Raw genomic sequence first — 25,416 nt, 5'->3', positions numbered from 1 at the left:
AGTGGAACTTTAACTTTCTTGAATTAAAAGCAAGCCTATATTTCTTTTAAAAGACATGAACTTTTACATTATATAACTGAACAGTCTCTGAGATCCAACTAAAAATCATTTCCAGCTCTGCTTCTCCACATAACATCATCAGATGACGTACAATTGTTTATCTTCTCTATAGGCAATGTAATGTTCAGCTATCAGTTACCTTGCCCTCATCCATGGGGTTATCACTGATGTGCACAACAGGCCCTGGGTGTGTCTTGGTGGATCTGTCAGAGAAAGAAAGAAATGGGAGACAGTCCAAGTCAATTTAGGTATATTTGCCACTGATGAGTAAAATGTATCTGATAAATATAGTGATACAGTGGAGCTTTTAGAGGGCGGTAAGATAGAGGCAATTAGGAAAGACATCCAAAATGTAAGCCCCAATCTTTGGTCTTGCACAGAGAAAAAAAGGACAAGATAATAAGATGAAAATGTGCATCAGCGCACCAGAGGGGAGGAAAAAAAAAATAAAAAATAGCCATGACATATGAGAGAGACAAACAGCGAGGGAGAGGGAGAGTAGGGTCACATGAGGGTCTATGAGAGATTATAGTGTTTCAAGACAGGATCACCGTGGCAACAGAGCAAGGGGCATGGAGGAAGTGAAGGTCTGGCCTAAAGAAAGTGTTGCTGCCTCTGAGTGTGGTCTGGCTCCAGCGGCTAATGATCTCATTGCTGCTGCTGATGAGTCGATACAGTCAGTGATGTCGCAGTGAATAAAAGGAAGGGATGGAGCGGAATATGAACTCCAGCCGGTAATCACCACATTGTGATACACCCGCACCACAAACACCAGGCTTAATAACCAGTTCTCATGTTTGTGAACTGGATTTTATTGTAATAAAGATTATTTTAACCTAGACTGTTAACTGACGGAATCGTCGGTAAACATTACTTTAAATTAACTAGTTAAAACTGAGTTTCATTTCCAGCATAACACCAGATATGATCATTAGCGCCATACACAGCGTTTCTATCCACTGTAGGAGAGTCCACGAGTTTCCAAAGGCAACAAGCTATGAAGCAGAGCGTGGAAAAGACGATTCTATCAGAGGTTCTACAAAGACATAACTGAATATTTCGCTTTAGATTTCACACCACATCGTTTCTTTTCATCTTCAAAATCAAGACAAGCTAAATCATTTCCCCATCTCCACTTCCTGCATCTGACACATTTATCTAAGAGGACGGCATACTTTGCTCTGACACTTTCAACTCCAGGATCTAAAAGAGCAATTTATCCGATTTCACCAGCAGCCTCATACACACGCACACCTTTATGCAACCAATTTTAGCTGCCAGTCACTTTCTAAAATAATCTTTTTTAGCTCGCTGGTGGGCACATGGAAAATAAAATTGCTTGGAAAAACTTCTACTGACTAAAGTTTTCATTTAGAGAAAAATAGTAATTTCACTACCCCTTTTAAGCCCCAATCAAGGGCTCAGAATGGGCAAATTTTGTGGTAGACATGTAACCAGTCCTTTTAAGACATGTACTTCTTTCTGTTAATCTGAATGACCTGAGTTCATGTATCAATGTGTACTTTGATCACTTCACAGCGAGTCATGACGGCAATCTTACTAGATTGTACCAGTAACATTTTGGTATCACTTTGCAAACCACCCAATTCGGAATACATTCAGTTACTTTAAGAGTATCAACGGTATATTAACATTATATTAAAAAAAACAAAAACTTCTGGCACCTGCATTTAGTCTCACTTTGCTCAAACTAATCTCACAGCCTCAAAGCGACTTCTTTATGTTGTCCCGACACAAAACAGTTTTATGACACTGCTTGCTAATGAGATTTGAGGTTAACAGTTCGTTTTTTTTTTCGTTTCAGCCATTTCTAGAAGTCGGTCTTCTGTGTTCCTAACATGCATGAAATGTCAGACAGCACAACAGCAGTAATTTCATCATTTGCTTGTAATGAATTGTCCCCAATACATTTTACTGAGGCGTGCATGAATGAGGTCCATGAAATGATCAAAGTACCTATATAACACACTATATGAACAAAAGTAATAATTCACTGCCTAATCTTTAATTTCAGGTGTATTCCTACTGCCACAGGTGTATTAAATCAAGCATCTATCCATACAGTCTGCCTTTACAAATATTTGTCAAATAATGGCTAATTCCAAAGAGCTCTCTGAATACCAATGTGGTACTATAATAAGATGCCGCTGTTGCAACAACTTTGTGAAATTACTTCCCTCCTGGATATTCCACAATCAACTGTAAGTGGTATTGCAAATTGGAAGTGTTTAGGAACCACAGTAACTCAGCCACGCAGAGGCAAACCACACAAAGTTACAGAACTGCGTTGCGTTGAGGCGCATAGAGTGTAAAATTGTCCAATGGATTGCCGAGTCAATATTCACAAAGCTCCAAACATCATCTTGAATTATCATCAGCACTAAACATGTGTGCTGGGATCTTCGTGGCATGGTTTTTCGTAGTGGAGCAGCTCCAGTAGGTATAATGTGCAGGTGGTCTGGTACTTTCATCTACACAGTGTAGGTGGCATTGAAAGACACAGACTTAATGTCTTTTACAGAACTGTTAAATGTTGCACAGTTATAATGGCTCAGTCTGTACTAATGGGAATGCTGGAGGGATGACCCAAACGACTGAATTCCTAAACTTTATCTAGCAAAATAACTTTGCTAGATATTGCAAGTATGAAGAGCGCGTCGACCTGCCAGTGCTGCCCTGTTTGACCAGAAATTATTTTTATTATCACTTGTTAAATTATGTATCAAGTAAATAATCCACCATTTAGCAAAGCTGTTTAAAAATGATCACTTTAAATTCCTGTGTGCTGGGAAAACCTGTATTCGATACACGAAAATGCTATCATAACCAGAAAAGATACTGATAGTGATTTTATCCACCTCGATCATACACCTGCATGTGACATTAAATGGGAACCCCTCAGAAGATGCAGGATGTGATGTAAAATTCCTTGCAAACTTTACAGTGGGTGTTTACACGAGGGAGTGGGTGACACAGGATGGGTCACTGGGGTTATGAAGTGGGCACTTCCTATCAGAGATGTTTGCTGCCAGATTTAACAGAACACCTCCAGAAGTCTCAACTGCAAGTCCTGGCATGGCACAATCACCACCTCCATACCGCCCTCATACCGATCAGAGCTACAGTATTCTCAGCTTACAGGACTAACTGTTTCTGCAAGTGCCGGCAACCGCATTCCTTTGCAATTTTGAGTTTCCTGGTCGAGTGTCAGCTGCACAAAGAAGATATGCAAATAGTGAGTGAGTAATGGGAGGAGGGGTGTAGTTGTGAAATACAGACTCACAGTTCGATGGCTTTGTTCCACATAATAACGTAGCCTGAGAGAGTGAAGGACTCCACGTTGACAATGTGGATGTTTCCTCTTTCTGTGCCGATGTACAGCCATTTGCTCTGGAAGGGCAGGTGGCAGTATGTGATTCTGGAAGAGATCAAGATCCATCACAACCAGGCTTTTTATTATCTCATGACTCAGTTGGCATCAGACGGTTACCCTTGTCCCTAATCACGCTGGTCCAACTGGAAGAAGAAGCAAGTGAGTAAGATTTAATTACAAAGGCCTTGCACTGTGTCACACTAATGAAGCCAGACTATATATAGATCAGTTGGGGGGAACAGCAGAGTAAATACTGTTGCCTATTCTCAACTGGGTGAAAGAAGAATCCAGTCATACACAACATTTACTATCTGAAATAGAATGAACCTGCAAAAATGTTTTGTCTTTTGCTATTAGTCTGTACCTTAATTGTGATTTTTTTTTCCCAGAGGAAATCTGGAGTCATTTTTAAATGAACTTGGAAATACTGACTTAACAAAAAGTGTGGAGTTTCTTTTAACAGACCTGATGGTTTAAACCATCAAGATGCTGCAAAATATCTGTAGCAACTGTTAAATGAAAGGAAAAGTAGCACACAGTCAAAATATACTGCCATTTAAGTCAGTTTACTGCTCATTTTTGTCTTGCCATTTCAGTGCAAATATGTCCCACTGGATTATAGAATACAATAACTTTATTATCAACATCAATGGAAAATTGTCTTCGGTTCACTAAGCAATAAACAAAATGAATCAAATCCCTTCACATCAACCCACATTCATACATACACGCATATAAAACTTCAACATAACAACAATAAAAACACATCACAGCATCTCATTATTCAGTATACCGATTGGCTCTTGGCACAAATGATCCCTTATATACTGCGGTGAACACCGGGTCAGCAGCAGATAGCCGCTCCCCTGGGTGGGATCATCTTATGTTTCCGGTGTTCCTATAGCATTATTATAATGTCCTTCTGGCCAACATAAAATTTCTGCTACATTTGAAAGAGGGTCTGAACAGAGAGAGGGAAAGAAAATCTGCAGGCCAAAAATCCAAATAATGAGCTGAGAAAAATTGCAAAGCTGGGTGATAAAAATCTGTGGGTGCCACATTCCTTCTAAAATGTAGTAATTTGATGCATTGTTAATACTGAACCATTAGTCACAGATTTTCCTTATTGGCTAAAAACAGCTGGTGCAGCCCCACAGCATGTGGCCAGCTGTGAAGGCAAATTTTGTTCACATCAGATGCAGTGTTGCAGCAAATGCAGCAGCAGACAAACAAACACATTACTGTACCTCTCCCTGTTAAACTTGAGTGAATGCAGGATAGCAGGGATTTTTTGCCTCAGGTTCCACAGGTGGATGCTGTCATCAGCTAAGGCACTCACCAGCGCCCCCTGTGGTGACGGTGATAAACAGAGCAGTTATTTGCGTTGAGAAAACATCATGTGGCTTGGCATTGACACTTTATATGGCTGTATCACAAGCATGTGATATAAAGCTCGTAGACTCTACAGTATAAAGTGTGCTGAAGTAAAATTAGCTCAAAGAGACAATATTCAAGTAAAGTCAACTGAATTGAACTGAAATGAATACAGGTTACACCACTAGCATTACTTTTAATCGATGTATAAAAGCACATTCATCAATAGATTCATGGCTGGGTGTGTGAGGAGAGGAGTGAACAGGCTGGGAGCGAAGAGGTGGTGAGGAGGAGGAGAGAGAAAATCAAACAAGGACACAAGGAACAGGTAATGACAACAAACCTCGTTGATCAGGAACTGGAGCTGGATGACAGCAGCGTTGCTCTCGTGCTGACAGTAGCACTCCACCCCTGCACGGCCAAAGCTAAAAAAGTTTGCTCAGTCAAAGAAAACTGGAAAGGTGCCAGGAAGGTTCATGCAGAAATCGAGGAAAACCTATTTTAAAAATGCTGCAACTTTTCTAATATAATTTCATACAAAAAGATGAAAGTGACAATTGCTATTTCCAGCCTTCTGTGATTTTTTCTAATCAAAGGTTCTTAAGTTCTTTGTTTGTTTTTTCTGAACTAAATGGAAGTTGACATTTTCCGCTTGCATTCCTAAAAAGGCACAGGCAAAAGCATGTAACACACTAAACTGATGAGTTATAAATAAAATCAGTGGGCCCTGTCTCCCTCATATATTCACATGCGTCAGCCAGTGTGACGGCAGCATGATTAACTTCACACTCACCTCTCTCTATTGGACTGTTAAGTTTAACTTAGAGAATCTCTGCCTGCTTAATTTGTCCATTCAGAAGCAATCAGGCTGCTCGTTCAGCTAATAAAAGACACGGGGCATCACAAATTATGAACAGTGCAAAAGTCAGACGCATTGCCACGTAAGCATTGGGGCTGTAACGCCTCAGATAAAAACCTCCAAAATACTTTCACAAGCAGCTGAATAATCACAAGAGAAATTGGGGGAAATCCTTTCAACTAGCCTCTAATCACTCTCAGAGACATATGTGCACTGAGTTGTGCATGCAAGCACAAAAGGAGGAGGAAACCACAAGAGCACTAATCATACAGCCAGTCTATGAACAGACAGACAGACCACAGAGACAAAAAAAAAAAAAAAAGGTGCAGTGTTTCTCATACTATTAATGTTAGCATGCAAAAGAAATGCTCCAAAGACTGGCAGCTATGTCGACTAAAACCATTTTAAGGCTCAAATAGTATGATTCTGTACAGGATTAAACAAGCAAGCAGTGATCAAACAATCCCTCAGTTCCTTAAACAAACTAAGGTGGGGTTCAGGACACCGTTTCAGGATGGGCTCAACAGTGGACATCAGGTCGTTATATGACAGTGGTAAACTCAGACTATTAGAGTCAAGACTTTTTTAGCTGGCGCCAGTCGAAGGCTGTGGGCAACTGACCTCACATTCACCCACGACCTTTGTGTCCAGTTTTAGCTCCTGGCATTGCAGGTTGTGTACAACATTTGTCAAAATTATTAATGGTTATCATGTTTCCATAGGTCCACAATGAACGAGGAGGAGGAGGAAGAGTCATTAAGTCCATTGCATACCCTCTGGTGATGCATAAATAAGAGCATAAGAGCAGAGAGGTAGCTGAAAAACCAAGAATGGTAATATTTAACAGTGTTTTCATCATATTTCTGTAATCCAGTGGGGGTCATTTAAGCAACCAGGCAACAGTGAACACGAAGTATGTGTTGTTTTCCAGTGATTATCAACTTTTCGCTGTAAGTATTGTAAAACTGATTCAGCTGCAATATAGGTTAATAGTACTGCTGAGCAAAGCTACTTTCTAGGCTAGCAGGAAATTACTAACACGAACCTCACAACAAGATGTTATCACTGCGGGGAGCGAGTGCATTCTTTTCTAACTTCCTGCCACACTACATGATCAAAAGCTTAGGGGCCACAGGTATAATCTACATAGTAATAGACCATCTATACAACAATACATGTTTCTCTTTATTTCTTAATTTCATTGGCAGTGTGGACACAGGAAGATGGGTCACACCACAAAACAAAAAAGCTCAAAATGCTAGTTCCTGTCTCACACTGTTGGTCATATGGTAACTTTCATATGATTTGCTTTTCTCTTAAATTAAGTAACTTCCTAAGTTGAGTAATCAGTTAGTTGATTGCAAGGTTCCAGTTTTTGAGAGGTGAAGAGTTCCTGCTGCTTCTTGTCCTGAATTAATTAACGTTTTGGACTGCAAGACAACACAGCGATGAACTGACTGGATATTAGCTTTGTCTGATTAAATAAAATGCTTTATCCGTTATTAAATAGCATTATATTTTGTAATTAAGATTTCGACTTCCTTGGCACAAAAGTGGGGAAATCAATCACACAAACAACACAAATATACAGAAAATATTGGTAATATTGGAAGTCTCTATTTGTGCGTCCTACTGAATAGATCAACTCTCTGAGCAACTGTATTGACCTGCACTTTAAGATTTCCAGTCATACTATTAAATCAAATACATTTTGAGAATTTAGAAAACCATTATCTGGTAATCAATCATGAAATCAATAGCAGCGCCGTAAGCACATCACAGGATAGCACAAGTCACGAGTGGGAAATTCATCTTCCCAAGAGACCACATGAGAAACTGGGAATGGTGTGGAGCTGAACGCAATTCTGCTCAATATTAATTTTATCTCTTTATAAGCTGCTGCTAGTAAGAGTAGATGTTCCAATGAGGCCCAAATTGTGGCCCCTTGGGAAAGTTAAAGGCCCACTCTTGACCTAAACTGACCCCTCACTGGGCCTACAAAAGAGAAATAGTTTTGAATACATAAGCTACACCCATTAAGGTAGCTAATGTGCCTTTTTAGACTACTGTTGCTGCTAACTGCACCAAACATTAAATTTAAACAAAACTATGGGTGTCTCACTCAAAGCCACTGGGGTTAACTTTTCTGACAAAAACCCTGCAGATGCATTTTTTTTTACCCATGTATGAAAGGAAAGCACACTTTAGTCCTAATGTCACAAAGTTTGACATATCACAGCAGATGCCAAATAATTTGCTCTCGTAACCTTCTTAAGGATATCCCCCCATGTCCCTAAAAACATCACACACTTCAGTCATACCCTATGAACGTCAACACTTCCCTGTTCGGTAAACCACTGTGGTTCACCGCAGCATTTCAACATCAGCAGGTTTTCTCACAAAGTCAACAGATGATACGCATGACAGGAAGTTCTCTTTCATGCTAGTTTACCAATAGAAGACTGATAATGTCTTTAGTAGTCTTTCTACAAGTGCAGATATTAATACCAAAAAAGAAGGAACTACAGCGTAGTGAAGCAGGTACAGCATTTCTACTCTGAAAACCTTCAAAAACAAATTCTGACTTCTACCACGATCAGACCAGCCTTTACCTAATAAAATACTGATTTTGCAAAAAGTTAAAATTAATATATTTATATTGGGTTCACTAATTAAAGTATGCAGGGAGAAAACACAGCTTCAAATGTTAGGTTTTTCCTGCTCATCACCCTGTATAATGTTAGTGAGTGAGTATATCCCTAATGTGGTCATCTAAGGAAGTCATCCATGTCTACACAGCACAGAAGAACCACCCACCTGCTGTTCAAACATTCTGTTTGCCAAGTGCAACCAGTCAGAGGAGAGCTGGCTTGTCTATACATGTGTGCTTTTACACTAATGACACACATCAAATGAAAAAGCCGGTATCAAACCAGGGACCTCTTATGCTTATAGCATCGGCAACCAAACAAAATATATCCCAAGTACTCAGCTATTGGATCAACCGTGATGTCTAGTTTTTAAAAAAGTTCAAGATGTGTACGGTCACTGCACACAAAGATTATCTGCATGTGCTTAAACACGAGATATGATGGTTTTATAATTGCCAAAACTGCACTGGAAAGAGCACGGAAATGTCTAGAGTTACACACTGATTAAAACGCTGTAGTAGAGGCAGATCTTGTAAAAGCAGACATTTATTGCTTGTAGACACCTCATTGAACTTATGTCTACTGAGCTGTGGCAGCAGTTCCAAACTCCAGGGGCAGTGAGGTGGATCGATACAGACCATCTTTTGATAAATGGACCAATTGCCTGAATGACAGTAATCCCATCAGCTCCACCTTGCACATTAGGACAACATGGAAGCAGTGTATGTTCTGTGGGAGTAGCCCTGTGAAAAAACAGCATGCCCCCTTAATCTAGAGAGTGGATAATGATGAGGACAAAGCCACTTAATGAAAATCTAAACAAGGCAGGTGGGCTTCTTAAGCAGGATACCAGCACAAAGGGAAACCCTGAGCTGATACACTAATAGGTCAGCCCTGAAGGCGTAACCTGGATATGAGTAGACTATCACATGCAGTGTTTAATAGCCTGGAATCCAGGGGCAGTTCTGCTGCTGTGAGTCACGGATGTTAGCTGTAAAAGCAAATTTTTATCCTTCAAAACAAAGAAATACGAAACTGACTTCCAACTGCCTGAGGGGCCACACAGCACTGTGGCAGCTTGATTGTGTGTGCATGTCGTGCAAGTCCAGTTATGTTTACAGCACATATGAAGTGGCATCCTGGCACTGACTGGGCAGCACAGTTGATGAGGTTGGCTCCTCGGCATATGGCAGAGGAGCTGTTCATGCTACTGCAGAGATACCACTAATGAGCCTGGGTGCTCCAGGAGAAGGAGGCTGCTGGTTGCACAGAAACACATCCTAAGCCTAAGAACTCAGATTCCTTTAGCTTGTTTTGGAGATTCTTTTTTTTGTAGCGTTGGATGACAATAGACAGAAAGGATCATTTACTCTGTGAACTCCCGTGCCTTTGTGGAATGCTGAATGGCAACTTAAGTGGAAAAATGTTCCTGGAAATGATTCCAGGAACTTGGACACGGATTTACTTTCCTTACACATGTGTGCCACGACTGTGTGGGTGAGAGTGTTTTTTTGGGTTTTTTTTAAAAAAGTAAACCTTTACTTTCCTTGCATGACTCTTCACATGGGAAAAAGGATACAGCCTCAAAGCTCCAGTCTGAGTCCCAATGGCCAAGATTTTCTGTACGGGGTCAAAAGCCATTGAGGATGGTTGATATGGAAAGCCATGACGCACAGTCTGCAGGAAAAAAAGAAGAAGCAGAATTTACATTAGACCTTAAGCCAGCTATTCGATCATCTCCTACACAGTCAAGCTGACATTAAAAAATTATAGTCTCCAAGAAATGCAATCCATCAATGTGGAAAATGTGCTCTATTATCAAAAGAAATTAGATAAAGCATAAACATTATTGAAATATCTTTCTCATGGCTACTTGATATCTGTGAAGTATTAATTTTGGAAAACAACAGTAAAACTCAATATGACAACCTTGAGCTGGACTTTTATTGTCAGAATCTTGCAGTAGCTTATCCTCCAAATTATTATCATCATCAGGCATCTATAACCCAATTGTTTCAGGTTGGAAACGTTGCTCAATCATCCATAAGCTCTCTGCAGCCTGCAGCAGGATTACATAACAGGTAATGCCATGGCCCTGTAACCCGGGGACCTGACCTGTTCTGCTCCCAGCTGGAGTTGAAGCTGATGGGCGAAACCTTTCCAGGCAGCCCTAACAGTCTGCATTACTAAACCGTGCATGATTAAAAACAAGGCTGGGGAGCTCTTGTGTAGTGACCTGTGAGGTTATGATTTAAATGATCAGTTTTATTTATTTATTTTGCCAAAGCTGTTCACTCACATGCTCTTATGCACTGTACCCACAAAGATTATGCTCTGAAGCGATTGCTGCACTCGTGGATGGTGGTGGCTTAGTATAAAAATCCAAGTAGAAGTTTAGCTGAAGGTAAGAGAGGTGCTGGATATTTACTAGAGTTGGAGTTTTTGCAATAAAAAGTTTTCTTCTCACCACCTTTGAAACACAACATGGGAAATTTGCAGTGGATCCACTATTATTATGATAAACGAAATACAGGCTGCAGATGTTGCCCTCAACAACTCTCATTAAAACCCACGTTAGACCTGCACCTCCAGCATGAATAGAAGTGAGCAATGTCCAAATGGGGTGGGTGAGTGTTGTGTTGTAATTTTATGATATTTTACAGTGACGAAAATACAGTTTCAAAGATTCAGAGCAATGCAAACAGCCCACTATGGACTACATCAAGGCAGGGCTGGCTAAAATAGACTAAAAATAATTACATATAAATAAATCACATTGTAGTGTTCAAGTGTGTGACTTTAAATCTGGTGTGTGTACATTCAAGTGGTTTCCATCCTAAATAATGAAATTAATATCCAAAAATAAAAGCAGTCAGCGTTTTTTCTTTTCTTTTTTTGTGTCACGCTGCTGTCATCTGACTGTCAGTTCGTTAATGTTAGCTGTTATTAACGGAAACCCACCTTGCAAAGCTGAAAATGCTCCGACTGTAAAGTCTCCTGGACAACATCGTTTTCCCTGTGAGTACCCGGCTGAGCAGTTGCGGAGGAGGAGGAAGAAGCCGCTGTCAAGCCGTCCAGCACCTTCCGAATATTAAACTTCTTCATTTTCCTCCGGTACACAAGCGACGGTTCAGAAAACAGATCAAGCGAGCTACCATAAATTGGATACAGAGAAGGGGGTAGCTGCTAGCTAGTTAGCCGAAATAACGCACAGTTAATACCTTTCTGTATACATCTCACATGTTACGGAGGGTGTTGCCAACGCATTCTCCAAAAGCGCCCGAGTCACGAACATTGGTTTAGAGAGTCCCTTCCGATAGCAGCCCTAATGCGCCATTTATATTGCCAGCTTTGGCGTTTAGTCGACCGGGATTAGTCGTTTCCGCCAGCTCCTTCCCCAACCAGGGCTCAGCGGGTAGCAAAGTGGCTACGGAAACGCAGTGAACTGCAGCGGGGATTGAGTCTGCGCTCTGCCGTCACCCGGATGCAGGACCGGTGTTACGGTGTATTCCGTGACCCGTCAGATTAGGTGACCTCGATCGGAATGTGAGCTGACAAAACGCTTTAAAACTGCTTGTGTTGTTGACACCTGCTGAGAAAAAAGAAGAGCATAAATAGGTTTACATTTATATACATATACATTATATACAGTATACATTTTGATAGCTATCATAGCAAATTAAACCAATTTAAAAGACATCAATATCCTTAAATTATTGTAAGTTTAATAGAGGGAGTGTTATTATTTCTAAACACCTATGTATGGTCATTTTGTGTGGCTCAAAATTCAATTAGAATTTAAAAAAATCCTCAAAAACAAAGTCCTTATTTTTGCCACAATCTTAACGTTTTTGGCGCTGTGAGCTCTTCAAACAATTTTTAGTTATAATTTTTTTTACATAGCAACACAAGGAATTCAGATAGCCCTGCGGCCCCCTGCTGGCTAAAGAAGAGTCCCGAGCAGCCTCAATGCTCGAGGGCTGGGAGGGAAGCAAAACCTTACCCCAGTGACACCTGTCAATCCTTTGAAGAGTGGTTTAAAAGTGCAAACAAATAACGCAGGGAGACAATGTAGCCACAAGCATCTTTTACTAACGCCCTTTCCCACTGAAACGCGATATAAGGGTACTCCTCTGGTATTCTATTCCAATCTATTGTGCATTTCTGAAAAATAGGCCGTATTTCCTCATTCCTTATGTTCCCCAAGGAAGAAGATTGAGGTTATTTTGGCTCTGCAGAGAATTGGACACAAAGCTGGAAAACCTGGTTAAATATTCACCTTTGTGATATGTCATTCTTTTAATTAGCCCATTAAAAAACTTCACATGTGGGCATATAGTTTTATTTTAACTGATTCCCCTTAAATGGTACACCTGACAAAGTCACGTGGAAGACACAAAAGACAGAAAATTGTCGAGTTAACCTAATGAGACATTAAAGCCATGGCCTTTGCAATACACGTTTAAAACGTCAGAGCCTTTTTGTAAATTCGATTTAAGACATTGTTTAGTTTTGGTTCTTTTCTGGATATAATTCTGTCAAAAGTTTTGTATTGACTTTCAATAATATATCACATACAACACTGTGCAAAAAGTCTTGAACTGCTCCTATATTTTGCTTCCAAGTAGATTTTCTTGTAAATTTTTACAATGGCTCAGACTTTCTGAATGTCAAAGCTTTGCTTTGCTGCTCTTTTGTCCATTTCCAGTCCAGTTCTTGTACCTGGCCATTTTAAGAGTGATGTAATTTTAGACTCATGAATCATTCAAGCACAAAAAAAGCATCTAACACAAGATTACAGTGTTTTGTCTACACATAATAGACTTCTAGACACTTTCTTACCTGTTGACTGTTGCAAAAACAAAACAAAACATATTGTATTCTCATTTCTTAAGCTTAATTTATTAACTCAGAATCTGTGCTGCTGTGCTTTGGATCATTGTCCTGTTACGTTACCTAATTTCAGAAAGCTTTGACTTTCAGATAGATGGTCTCACATTTGACTCCAAAATGCTTTAGTATGAAGAGGAGTTCACTCAGTGACCATCATCAGCCCACTACCACTGTGTCTGACAGTTGGCATGAGGTATTTGTACTAATATGCTGTATTATATTCAGTGTTTTAGTATTTTCTTTTTTTATACTGCTTCAGCGTTTGGTATTGATAAAGACCCCCACCTCCTACTACCATCCATACTACACCAAAGTACATGTTAATGTTACATGTTTTTCAGGTAGTCTCTGTCAAATCGTCTGTGTTTATAGAGGTAATTCCTATGAAACCTGTGAGAATGTGCTTCGCATGTATGTCTACTTCTGCATTTTGGCTTAATTCTTGTTAAATAAGGGCATGGTGTAATATGTCATGTGTTGTTTATCTGAGGTTGTACTTGCCCGACTTGAAGGACCACATTATTATTATTATTTATAATGTCCTGATATGTAAAACCTTAGAATAGAAAGAGTGAGTACTTTATTTTTATCATAACTGTATGAACTTCAATTATTCATACTGCTGGGGGAAAAAAAAGAATGCATACCAAATAATATAAATAAAAACATTTTCAGTGCAGTGTGTGGATTTGACAAACAGCACTGATCACAAAGTGGAAGAAGTTGAGTATTTGCATTTTATGCTACTTTAAATATTGCTTTTAAAAAAGTAGTAGCTTCATTGGCACTGGTTATTTTGCAGATCATTACATGCAAAACATCTGATTAGCTTATCCTTTAAACTGCTATAGATAACACTTAAATGCTGCAAATGTAGCTACAAATTTAAAAATCTGATTCAGAAACATGATGCGATGAAGCAAAACATGTTGGTGGTTGATGGGGGAAACAGGACTGGTTCAGTACTGCCAATAACCCTTTAGAATCAGAAACAGGATTTTCAGATAGAATCAGTTTGTCTCAGCGTTGATGTGGACAGCAACACAAAAGAAAAAAACACTTTGTGTCCCTTCTCAAAGTGTCTTTGCACAGGTATATTTTGTGCACTAGATGGCGTCATCTACTAGCAAAACTATTAACCTCTAAATCTGTATTTTGTTGTGTTTGAGAACTCGCCTTGTGACAAAAATTCAGAACCATGGACAGCAACGTAAGGATTCCAGACCGTCATCATGGAGCCCCTTGATGGTTCAGGACGTGGTCAGTTTAAAGGGTATAGGTTCATTCATATTCTAGCATTTCTTTTCTTGCATTTATGGACTCGGGCACATCAACATATATAATGTAGGTGCAGGAGAATGTCTGCAAATGTCTGCTATTCAAAGACTTTTTCCACACAGGACATCATAAAATGGGTCACACAAGGCACAATGGGAGACAGTGAGAGGCACAGCAAAGCTATGCACAAAGCTTTACGCTTTATAAACCTATTCACAAGTTTGACTAAATTGAAATTGTCATGCAGTCATGAATATATGAACGAAGCTGACAGAGAAAATGCACGCCGGAGGGCTGATAAAACAGGGCAATATCAATAATGCACAAGTGATGGGATCTGTTGCTGGGAGTGAGGCTCCCATCCATTCAAACTGTCATATTTATAAACAAGTTAAGGAGCGGGGCTTTTGTGTCCGATGTGAAAAAGTATTGGGGCCAGCATCCCTCTTTGACTTCTGAATGTAGGTCTCCAGAAACTGGGACATACATCCAAAATTAGCAGTTGTGTGTTACTTCTTCCATCGTTTTGCCTCAGGCACAATTGCCACATGAGGTAAACTACCTTGCTGGCTTTTATGCTGCAACTCCTTTGATCAGCATGTAGAGATCAGATGAATTTGTGATGGGGTTTGGATAAATATGGGAAATTATGGTGCCCATTTTTAACTTTTTAATCTATTTTGGGGGAAATTTATGGTAATGCAAATTAATGCCACGTCAACAACTGCTGATATAACAAAACATTATGTGATTATACTCCAAGGTTAAATCCATTCTCATGACACATCTGGAGAGAGTGGCTGAATTTGGACAAATGCTACTCTGAAAAGGTAACCAGCGGCAGGATGTAGAACAGTTCCCTTGCTGCACTGCAAGGACACCGAAAAGTAAAACTACAGGACAGCAAAGAACAGATTGGTGTGCAAAAATAACCTGAGCAACACAAAACATGTCAATGAGCAAGACAAGGTATCGTACATTGCACTGGTTTAAATGTCCGACTTTAAAGGCACTTTAATTTCACATTAATAGCATTAAAACAAACCACTCAATTAAAAGTTATTATTTCAAACGTATTCTGTTAAAACACCTTGTAACTGATTAAAGCATAAAATTTACAAGCCTTTAAAAAGGTCATGGTGACATGATTTAAATGAACAAACTGTCCATGAAAAAGAGGCAAGAAATATATTTGTTAAGTTGATCAACGTAGAATTATCCAGTTACTTTAGGCAGTGTAGCAATAACTAAACTAACGAAATAATGAACTTATAAGCCTGGTAACCTGTCGAGGGTGTGCGATGAATGGATGAGCTTGTCATTTTCTAAATACTTCCAAATGATTTTATTTCAATCTCAGCCAGAATTTAGTGGCTGATATTTTACTTCATTGACACATACAGTCACATACACTTACTCTTCTGATATTTGTTAGATAGATGCTAAATGCTCTGCTCCCAGTATAGGACACTGTGTACTTTCTGGGCATTTTCACAAATCTCTTTTCTCCACCAAAATCAGGTCATGCTGATAGCTTTTCTCTGCTTTTGGCCATATCAATCTGAGATGCCTTGCTTGTGCATGGGTCTTAGCTCATCTTACTGCAAAAGTGATTAAGAGATAATTATATGCATGGGTTGCATAACAGACGAAGGCACAGTGGAAGCTGCAATCAAATAAAGTGTCATTTGATGAGGACTATTTGATGAAATATACATTTTTGCTGTTTTTCTGCATGGGAATAAACGTTAGATAGCTTGTGGCTCCTCATCATAGTGGGTCATTCACTAGCACGTCTTGGTTGTGCAGTGAGTGTCACAGGCTTTTCCCAGCAGGATGTGTATCATGCTGATCTGTTTATTATCCTGACTGGATCAGTGGTTTATCAGAGGAATGAGCTCATTGTCTCCACAGAGGTGTTTATGAGGCAGCCCACACAGTCCATAGATTATTGAGAAAAATCAGCAAAGCAGAAATATGAATATAAAGCTACTGAAGCTTGGTGGCTTTCTGTCATAGCTTCACTGAGGCGGCTGTGGATTCATGTCCCAGCACCACAAACAGGTCAGGTTCTGTTTAACCAGCAGTAGCTTTAGTTTGGCTCTTTGTCTCAGAACAGTGATCTCCCGCAGCACAGTGACTGACTCTGACTCTCCGTGGGAGTCAGGTTCACTTTGATCCTATCCCAGTGGTGCTCTTCAGCGGACAGGCTGGTGTCACACAGCATTATTTGTTTGACAAGGAAGGCACCTGCCTCTTCAATATTTATATCTTCCTAAAAAAAAAAAGCAGGGAAGAACACGATTTAGAACATTGTGCGTGCATCCGCCGGGTTAAGTTTTTGGCTGCGTGTTTTAATATTTTAACATATTTATATGAACAGGTTATATGCAGTAGCTGCAGTGATAAAGTTCACACATGCAATAGAGCATACCCTCATGCAAGTCTAATGCATGATCTCATGCAGTATGCTTACTTGCAATATGAATATTTTTAGATATAAAATCTATTAAATTAGTCAAACAGAATCCAATCCCTGAGATAATCAGTTAATGATCTGCTGAATATCCTAACGTTATTACCTCTAAACACCCAACACTGACTGTTACTGAAGGCACATATTCCCCTTCTATGGTTGCACAAACCTTAGCAGAAGTCTCAAACCAGCCCAGGAAGCTGTTGTCTTTACAAAAGCTGTCCAGAGAGGACACCAAGGCTCCATCCTTCCCCGTCAGGTCGCATTTGTTGGCCAGCAGGACAGCAGGGATCGGTTGGCCACTGTCAAGACGCACTTTGGTATCCAGGTCTTGCTTCCACTCAGAGGCAGCCTCCAGGGTGCAGCTGTTTGTAATGTCAAAGACCACTACTGCTCCCATCGCCTCTTTGTAGTACACTCTGGACATGTTCTTAAACCTCTCTTGGCCTTGAGGGATAATAAAATTATGTGTGTAATGGATCCTTTTGCTCAACTTCTAATAAAACCTGGCTGCAAGTAGGAATGTGTCTTTTTTTTCTCATGGATAGGCAGCTATTATTTCTTTTTGGTCTGAATTATCATGTCAAATCTGACTGCAACCTAAATGTTATGTAAGAACTGAGAGACTACTGATAATTTTCTGAAATAAAATCATATGTTTCCATGGACACTGGCTAGGATTAAAATTAGCTCTGAGTAAAGAATGGATCAAAAAAACAACAACACTGCAGTTTGACTTGAGTTTCCAGGCACTAAAGCATTCAGCAAACTTAAACTTAAATTTAACTTTTAAAATGTGTATAAAAGTTGTGTCACCAAAAAAGAACTAAAATATAATTTCCACAGGGGAAAAAATGGATTTGGATGAATTTTAAAAAATGTGCAATTTTGGAATATTATGTGCAAATAAAATGCTTTCCTCCAGAGTTCTTGTTTATTTAAAATATATTTTAGGCAAATAAGTGTACTTTCTATCATTTTAAATGTAAATGTACACTCAGCACCCACTTCATTAAGTACACCTTGCTACTGGATTTGTGACATTTGTGACTGGAAGCAGTCGTAACAAGATGGGTTCGCTGTGGACATAAAGGGGTGGCCATGGTCAACAACAATCCTCTGTAGGCTGTGGGGTTTAAAAAATGGAACTAAGAGGCCCAAAATGTGCCAAAAAATAACCCACAGTAACCACAACCAGTCTGAATTGTTGATGAAAAGGCAGGATGGAGCCAGATTTCCAAATTCTGTACCTACCTTCCAAAGGTTGCTGAAAAAAATCAAAAGTCATCAGACCAGGAAATGTTTTTCCAATATGTCCAATTTTGGTGCGCCAGTGCAAACTGTAACTTCAGTGTTTTTACACTTCTGGTCTTCTGCTGCTAAAGCCCACCTGCTTCAAGGTTTGATGTATTGCTCATTCATTGAATATCATGGTTGTAATAAGTGGTTATTTGAGTTACTGTTGTCTTAGCTCAGAGGAGTCTGGCCTCTCTGCTGTCCTCAACAAGGCATTTTCACCCAGAGAACTGCCACTCATTGGACATTTTCTCTTTTTTGGACCATTCTCCCTAAACCCTATAGATGTTTTTTGGGGAAAAATCCCAGTAAATCAGCAGTTTCTGAAATACTCAGACCAGCCTGTCTGGCACCAACACCCGTACTACATTAAAAGTCATTTAAATCACCTTTCTTCCCAATTCTGATGCTCAGTTTGAACTTCAGCTGTTCATCTTTACCATTCACATGCCTAAATGCACTGAGTTGCTGCAATGCCAATTAGACATTATGTAGAACATGTATACCTAATGCAGTGGCTAGTGAGTGTATCTCTGGTATACTCTATTCAAATACACATTATATATAAATAAATGTATCGAGATATTACTTTACTACATTTAAAACGTTTACAGATAAAAGCTTTGGAGAAACTTTTTAAATCGTGTTTTCACAGAAGTGTCGCAGTACAGTTTCTACAGAGTTTATAACAGATGCCATAAAATTAGATTTAGCCTGTTCATCCAGTATTTTTGTACAGGAATTTGCTTTATAGTTTTGAAACTCACCTCCAATATCCCAAAGCTGTAGTCTCACCACTGTCTTAGGATCCCATTCAATTGTCTTTAGGGCAAAGTCAACTCCAATGGATGCTTTGTATGTTTCATCAAAGCGTTTATTAACATAACGCATGACAATGCTGCTTTTCCCAACCCCCAGATCCCCAATGACTAAAACTTTAAAAAGCTTCTCTGTAGATAATGTCACCGAAATCCTTCCCATGCTGCGGTCCACGAGCTGACAGGCATCGAGACAGATAAAATATTTTCCTAATAATTGTGTAAAACTAGGTCACATTTACACAGAGTTTTAAAGTAAAATAACAATTTGTAGAAATAACAGTGTTACAACACTCTGCGTTATTCCCTGTGTCACTCACTACTTCCTACGGTGTCCCTGTTTTGAAATTCTTCCTTCAAACCAGAGCAATAAAAAGCTGACCTTTGATTTATAAATCACTAGCAACCACGCCAAGAGCACAGAGCCACCTAATGTTTCAACTTGAAAAACATGAAAGACAAAAGCATAAAAAATATTTAATGTACTCAAATCAAACAAGTGCCCTTCAAAATTGTCGTCTACAGCAACTACCATTTCAAAACTGTAGATATATTTTACACTGAACTTCATATAGCTTATATCGATGTATAACTAATGCAAATAGTATCACTTTATTACACTATACAATTTTGATAGGAAGTTAAAGTCTAAATATTTAGGAAATGGATTGTTGTACACAACCAATCACACACAATATAAGCATAAACAGCTACTCTCTTCTTTAATACTAACAATTCATATAGAATACCAAAATAAGATACACAATTCATACATTCACAATACAATAATATAGAGTTCTGAAAGCGGATGTCTATTTATAAAACATACAAGTTTAAAACTGGTTCAAATTGCCTCTCAAGACCATATAAATAAGATAAATGTACAAAAGAAAAACAAACGTGGCACTTGAACTTGTCCTCTGCTACATTCAAGGTACAGTGCAATTGTTTGGCAGTACTGTATCCATCAGAGATTCACAATATAATATCTTTTTTCACAACAAAGTTGGTATTTATTAACATTTTACCCTGCACTTCAAGCTTAAGTAGATAGTTTTATAGTTCTGGGGGTGTAACTCTTCTTAGCTGTGAAGATGGATGCCACTTTTATGTCCGTATACTAGATACGAAGCTACTATGAGCAGCTAGAAACATATACGAGAGTGACATTGACCTAGTTTTCTATTTCTCGCCAAGAAAGTCAATGAGGGAGTTTTTAAAAAAAAAAAAAAAACTCTTGCTTTAAACCTCTACATTTGCCCGACAAAGGTCATGACACGCAATGTGTCACACAAAACAAATTTCCTTATTATTAAAGTGAATAATTTTATATTAGCTATGCTCATTAAGTTACCTTTAAAGTCCAAAAACTAATCAGATTGATACCTAATCTACATTTATCAAACAATATTTCATAAATATATATATATACAGTTATTTTTGTCTCTAAAAGCTTATATTAGAAATTTACAGTATGTCTCACCCTTATCATTTAAAAGCTATTAGGAGTGAAAAATGACTTGACAGACCACGGGATCACTTTTTCCTTATGTAAAATCATATACAACACATAAAAACTTATAGTACAAGCGTCAACATTTAGGGCGTGCCCTCACAGAGTTGAGGAGCTTTGCTTGTAGTCTCTGAGGATGACGGAGGCGTATGTGACATTGGGAGGTGTGCACAAAATCGACTCGGACACTGGCGAGTTGGGAAAGGGGCTTACTAGAGCACCGGTGCAATCACGGAAAGGCGAGGGGGGCATCAGAGCCAGAGAGTCCTCTGTTGCTAATTTGACCTCAACAAAGTCCTCCTCGTCATGAATCTGGGAGTTGTTGTACATGTAGCCGTGGAGAAGGCAAAACTGCTCATTCATTTCCTCCTCTTCTTCCTCCTCTAAAGGGAAGACAGGTTCCTCATCAAATGGGTCGAGCTGCATAGGCAGGACAGGCTCCTGCTGGATGAGGTGAGCCTGATGGTACACTGGCATCCCACCACTGACAGCCTCAGGCATGCTTATCATATCACGGATCTCAGGCATGTCACTGTTGAACTTGCTCACCACCCCCTCCTCTTGCAGGCGGTCTATCACGACATGTTTGGGGGGGATAATGCTATTTTGCTGCAAAGGCTCGGGGGAATAGAGCTCCACTTCCTCGTGCACATCTTTTTTCAGCCCACTGGCAGGCATTTGCCCGTGGGCCACCATAGGGGGAGTGTCAGGGGAGTTATAATGGACAGGGTCACTCTCATCCTCCTCAGCCACATTGTACAAAGTCTTAGTGCTGAGGTCTGAGAATTCCAGGCCCGTGTTATGGTAGGTATTAGTTAAGGGTTTGATGACAGCCATCTGATTGGAACCTGCTTCCTGTCTCTTCACATGCACTGACAGTCTGTGCCACATGTGATCCCCTTTTGGAGGATGTCTTGCACCTGGTTCAGACCATGACACAGACTTTCCATTAGAACTATGAACAAAATAAAGACGGCTGTTACTTCATAGGAACCCAGAAAAGTGGAGACAGAAAGAGCATTTCTGCTTCATGTAAAAAACTAATGTCATTATTTTTATTTGATTTGATTTTTTTTTAAGTATTGTCAGTATTACAGGGTATCTACAGGTTTTGAATATAACATCTCAAAAGAAACACCTTAAATGCTATTGAAGCCCTGGAGAAACCCTGCATTCTGTATTAGGGATCTAATTTGCCATCCCTTAGCACACAGAGATGCTTGTTTTAATTTTAATAACAGATCAAGGGCTGAACTGGCTGTGTGAATTGGGTACTGACCTATATCCGTCACAGTTTACAACAGGTGTCCCTAGGAAAGTGAATACAGTAAGACATCACGTTCCCTTTGAGAGGGAATTACAGTAAAACCAGCATCCCTGAGGTGCCTCAGGAGCAGGACTCACAGACTCAATTAATGAACCTACCTGCCATTTCCAGTGTTCTTTTTCCTCTTGAACATGTTCAACAGGCTGTTGCTTCGGCAAGCAATTTTACCGTCGCCGACATGCATGCGCACCGCATCGGAGGTGGTGAATGCGCTGCGCACGTTCCTCTCAGGTTTGGCGATAATGATGTACATCTTTGGAGTGAACATGCACCCCAAAGCTACAGTCACGCTGAGGCTCACAGAAAAGGACGTAGTGATGATTTTGTAGTTGCTGCCAAAGTAGATTGGCACAAACGCCAGCCAGATTATACATGTGGTGTACATGGTGAAGGCAATATATTTGGCCTCATTGAAATTTGCAGGGACGTTGCGGGTCTTAAAGGCGTAATAGGTACAGCTCATGATCAGCAGGCCGTTGTAGCCCAGTGGAGCTACAACACCAAGGTTACTGGTGTTGCAGATCAGGAAGACTTCTCTGATGCTGGGGTAAGATTTGACGGGTTCAGGAGGCTCCATGATGATGAGGGTAATTTCCAGTGTGAGCTGGACACTTATCAGGATGAAGGCGATGACCACCTGAGCCCAAGCGCTCATGAACCTCGGCTTCCTCGTGCAAATCTTCTTCTTGCTGCCCGCCAGGATGCGAGCGATGCGATTGGTTTTGGTTACCAGGGCTGAGTAGCACATGGCAGCTGAGAGTCCGACGAGGAGTCTCTGGAGGTAGCAAGAGGCCACGGTGGGTCGAGCGATGAGAGTGAAAGGGCACAGATAGCCCAGGAAGATCCCTGCAAGGATGATGTAACAGAGCTCCCGGCTGGAGGATTTGACCACTGGTGTGTCGCGGTATAAGACAAAGATGAAGGTAACAAATGATGTTACCAGGATGCCCAGACAGGAGAAGACCACCTGGATAATGGACTCTGGATTTCTCCACTCCAGATAGCGTAGAGTGATCGGCTCACAGCCTGTAAAGGGGAAAAACATGAGTTATAAAAACACAGCCACAGTATACTAAAAGCTGGCCAACTCTATACATTTTTTTATCCCTTTAGCACCAGCTCTGGGGATATATTCATGATTATTTAGAGAAACGTAGTTAAATAAAGGGTTGTTTTCAATGAAAAGTCTAATATATTAACGTTGTACTGTATGGACACATTAGAAATTAATAAAATCCATCTTTGCCTGAGAAAATACAGTAAGTCTCAAAGTAGGTTTTTAGTTCAACTATAAATAAGCCTCTTTCTACTCAGCCATGGCAAGGCTGGGCTGCAGCCAGCAGAGGAGGGGTGCTGGTGCAGCAGGACAAAATAACTAACTGCTTTTTCATGGATCCAAATAAGCTCGCCTCTCTGCCTCATGCTGAGAACACACTTTGAATGTCTAATTCATGTTGTGTTATTTATTTATTGTACAATGCCAAGAGGTAGGGTTAGAAAAGTGCACAATAATATTTTTATATCCTTCTTTGTGCTACGCATTATGCTGTTTTCATGTGTATCCAAACATCTGTGGCTGTAAAAATAAAAAATGAAACAGCATGGAGGAAGGATGATCCTATTAAGGAAGTGTCTTTGAAAGCCACAGAAGACCTTTGAAAGTGGGCCAGAAGAGTGGTAAGTGAACTAGGGCTGCTGTCGGATGAAATGGTGAAGATGATGAATGGCTCTCAGGTGTCATGGGAAAGCAATGAAAATAGGACAGAACAGGTTTGTGAAATAGCGCTGCAAAAATCTTAGCGGGACAGGCTGTACAGGGTGCAGGTAAGAGGAGGAGAAGTAAAAGCTTGGAGGAACTTAACTTTAAAAAAAAAAACTGCCTCAGATAAGCCAGAAGAAACTCTTCTTATCTCTGCAAGCATCAGTCATGCAGCAGAAACATACCCTGTGGCCACTGAAGCAACCTAAATTCATCTAAATTTAAATGACAAAACTGCAGAGCAGCAAAATTTGCTGTGTGGATCAGATGAATCACTTTGTCCAGGATCTTTTTTGTATACTGACTGGAGCATTGGTGATTTCAAGAAGCTGGTCGACATTATCTAAAATGCGTTTATTGCATTTATTTACTTTTTAATTGAGAGACCAGAAGATGGTGTTTGTTTGTTTGGGGTTTTTTTTGTTTAAGCTTCAAATTGTGTTTACTAAGATTCCTTTGTGAAATAGGCTATAAAATCACCCCTTTGTTCACTGATTTACTAATATAGTGTGTATAATTTTTGTGAGGACTGTTACACACGTCATAGTATATTAGGACCCTTTGAAACATCCAAGTATAACATGTAAAAAACTGACCTTTAGAGGTGTTGGGAGGTTGATTAAATTTCCTTTTCCCTTTTTCCTATTTAACTAATCTCTAAAAAAAAATCCAGTAGGGTCATGTGCCAGGCCCTGCACAGTATTTAAAGCAGCTAAAGATTTACACAAGCGGATAAGTGAAGAGTGCAAGCAAACCTTCCAGTTCTTTGTCAGGCCACCAGCCCAGGTCACAGGCCTTGCACGTGAACTCATCCTGGACGTACTCATTGTCTTTGCAGGCAGTGCAGATCCAGCAGCAGCTCACCTCTCCCTTCCTTATTACCTGGTTCATAAAACATGCAAGGTAATCAAAAGTAAAAAGACTCTTCTAAAATTAACTATATTTATCATGGATGTATTTTGATGTCCAAGGAAGGCCAGATCTACATAAATATTTAAATATTTGTTTTCAACACAGTAAAAACAAAGATAGAAAGGTTCAGCATAGGGAAAAAGACATGAGAAAAAACACCAAACATAAACACAACCTCAGATTAACAACACCACATGATATGTCACACCATGTCATCATTTATTTGATGAAAACTAAGCAAAAATGCAGAAGCACTGTGTAAACCCCATGGTTTAATAGTGTGGAGAGCCGTGTTTATGAAGCAATAACTTGAAGTTATCATTCTTTGCATGGCTTTATAATTCCCTCACATCATTGTGGCAGAAGTTTGACCCACTTTTCTTTACAATGTTACTTCAATTCATTCAGGTACAATGTTGCCAAGCTAACTATTTATGTGCGAGATGAACAATGTGGGGCCTACTGTGTTTTGTAAAAACTTTATACAAATACCTCATACAAGTGTGACGTAGAGACTGAATAACAAAGATGTAACAGGGATGTTTGATCACAAGATGTACAAGATCCGAGCTTAACCTTGATTTCTCCTTTGGAGCAGGGCTCACTGCAGACAGAGCGGACCATCTCACTGCGGTTCATCTGGATCATGTCATCATCGATACTCAGCATGCCCTCGTGCCAGGAGCCGATGTTGATGTAATCATAAACACTCGTCTCCACATGCTGAAAGTTCATGATCTCATACCTGATTGTGGAAAGAAAGAAATGGCTCAGAGGAAGATCTTTCACCATTGCTGATAGATGTT

General features: G+C 39.8%; 3 protein-coding genes across 8 annotated transcripts in view; all 3 read right to left on the bottom strand.

The window, feature by feature from the left end:
* stxbp5b (syntaxin binding protein 5b (tomosyn)) overlaps positions 1–11,826 on the bottom strand; it is a 28,588-nt gene extending 16,762 nt beyond the window's left edge. For 3 of the 5 annotated variants that reach the window (XM_082517318.1, XM_082517320.1, XM_082517319.1), the window contains exons 1-6: positions 11,300–11,826; positions 9,918–10,015; positions 5,172–5,253; positions 4,702–4,802; positions 3,365–3,499; positions 200–263 (exon numbers count right to left, since the gene is read on the bottom strand). In XM_082517318.1, coding sequence (XP_082373444.1) covers positions 200–263; positions 3,365–3,499; positions 4,702–4,802; positions 5,172–5,253; positions 9,918–10,015; positions 11,300–11,443 — 624 coding nt within the window. In that variant the 5' untranslated portion in view covers positions 11,444–11,826. The remainder of the gene's footprint in view (positions 1–199; positions 264–3,364; positions 3,500–4,701; positions 4,803–5,171; positions 5,254–9,917; positions 10,016–11,299) is intronic. The other 2 variants (XM_082517321.1, XM_082517322.1) reach the window with 1 other exon arrangement.
* A 4,793-nt stretch (positions 11,827–16,619) lies between these two features.
* Positions 16,620–19,298, bottom strand: rab32b (RAB32b, member RAS oncogene family; the record flags this gene model as incomplete). Its single annotated transcript, XM_082517325.1, has 3 exons — positions 19,049–19,298; positions 17,155–17,432; positions 16,620–16,784 (listed from the first exon to the last, which is right to left on the bottom strand). The coding sequence occupies exons 1-3, from the start codon at positions 19,260–19,262 to the stop codon at positions 16,620–16,622; spliced, it is 657 nt and encodes a 218-aa protein (XP_082373451.1). The 5' UTR covers positions 19,263–19,298.
* Positions 19,299–19,363: 65 nt separating this feature from the next.
* grm1b (glutamate receptor, metabotropic 1b) overlaps positions 19,364–25,416 on the bottom strand; it is a 36,278-nt gene continuing 30,225 nt past the window's right edge. Inside the window, exons 6-9 of one of the 2 annotated variants that reach the window (XM_082517323.1) lie at positions 25,187–25,355; positions 24,454–24,580; positions 22,038–22,965; positions 19,364–21,567 (exon numbers count right to left, since the gene is read on the bottom strand). In XM_082517323.1, the coding sequence (XP_082373449.1) occupies positions 20,712–21,567; positions 22,038–22,965; positions 24,454–24,580; positions 25,187–25,355 (2,080 nt within the window). In that variant the 3' untranslated portion in view covers positions 19,364–20,711. The remainder of the gene's footprint in view (positions 21,568–22,037; positions 22,966–24,453; positions 24,581–25,186; positions 25,356–25,416) is intronic. The other variant, XM_082517324.1, reaches the window with a different exon arrangement.

This window comes from Aulonocara stuartgranti, assembly GCF_965226115.1.
Source record: "Aulonocara stuartgranti genome assembly, chromosome: 19".
Lineage (NCBI taxonomy): Eukaryota > Metazoa > Chordata > Actinopteri > Cichliformes > Cichlidae > Aulonocara > Aulonocara stuartgranti.
Note: the sequence above shows the minus strand (reverse complement) of the source record. Positions and strands in the feature narration are given on the sequence as shown.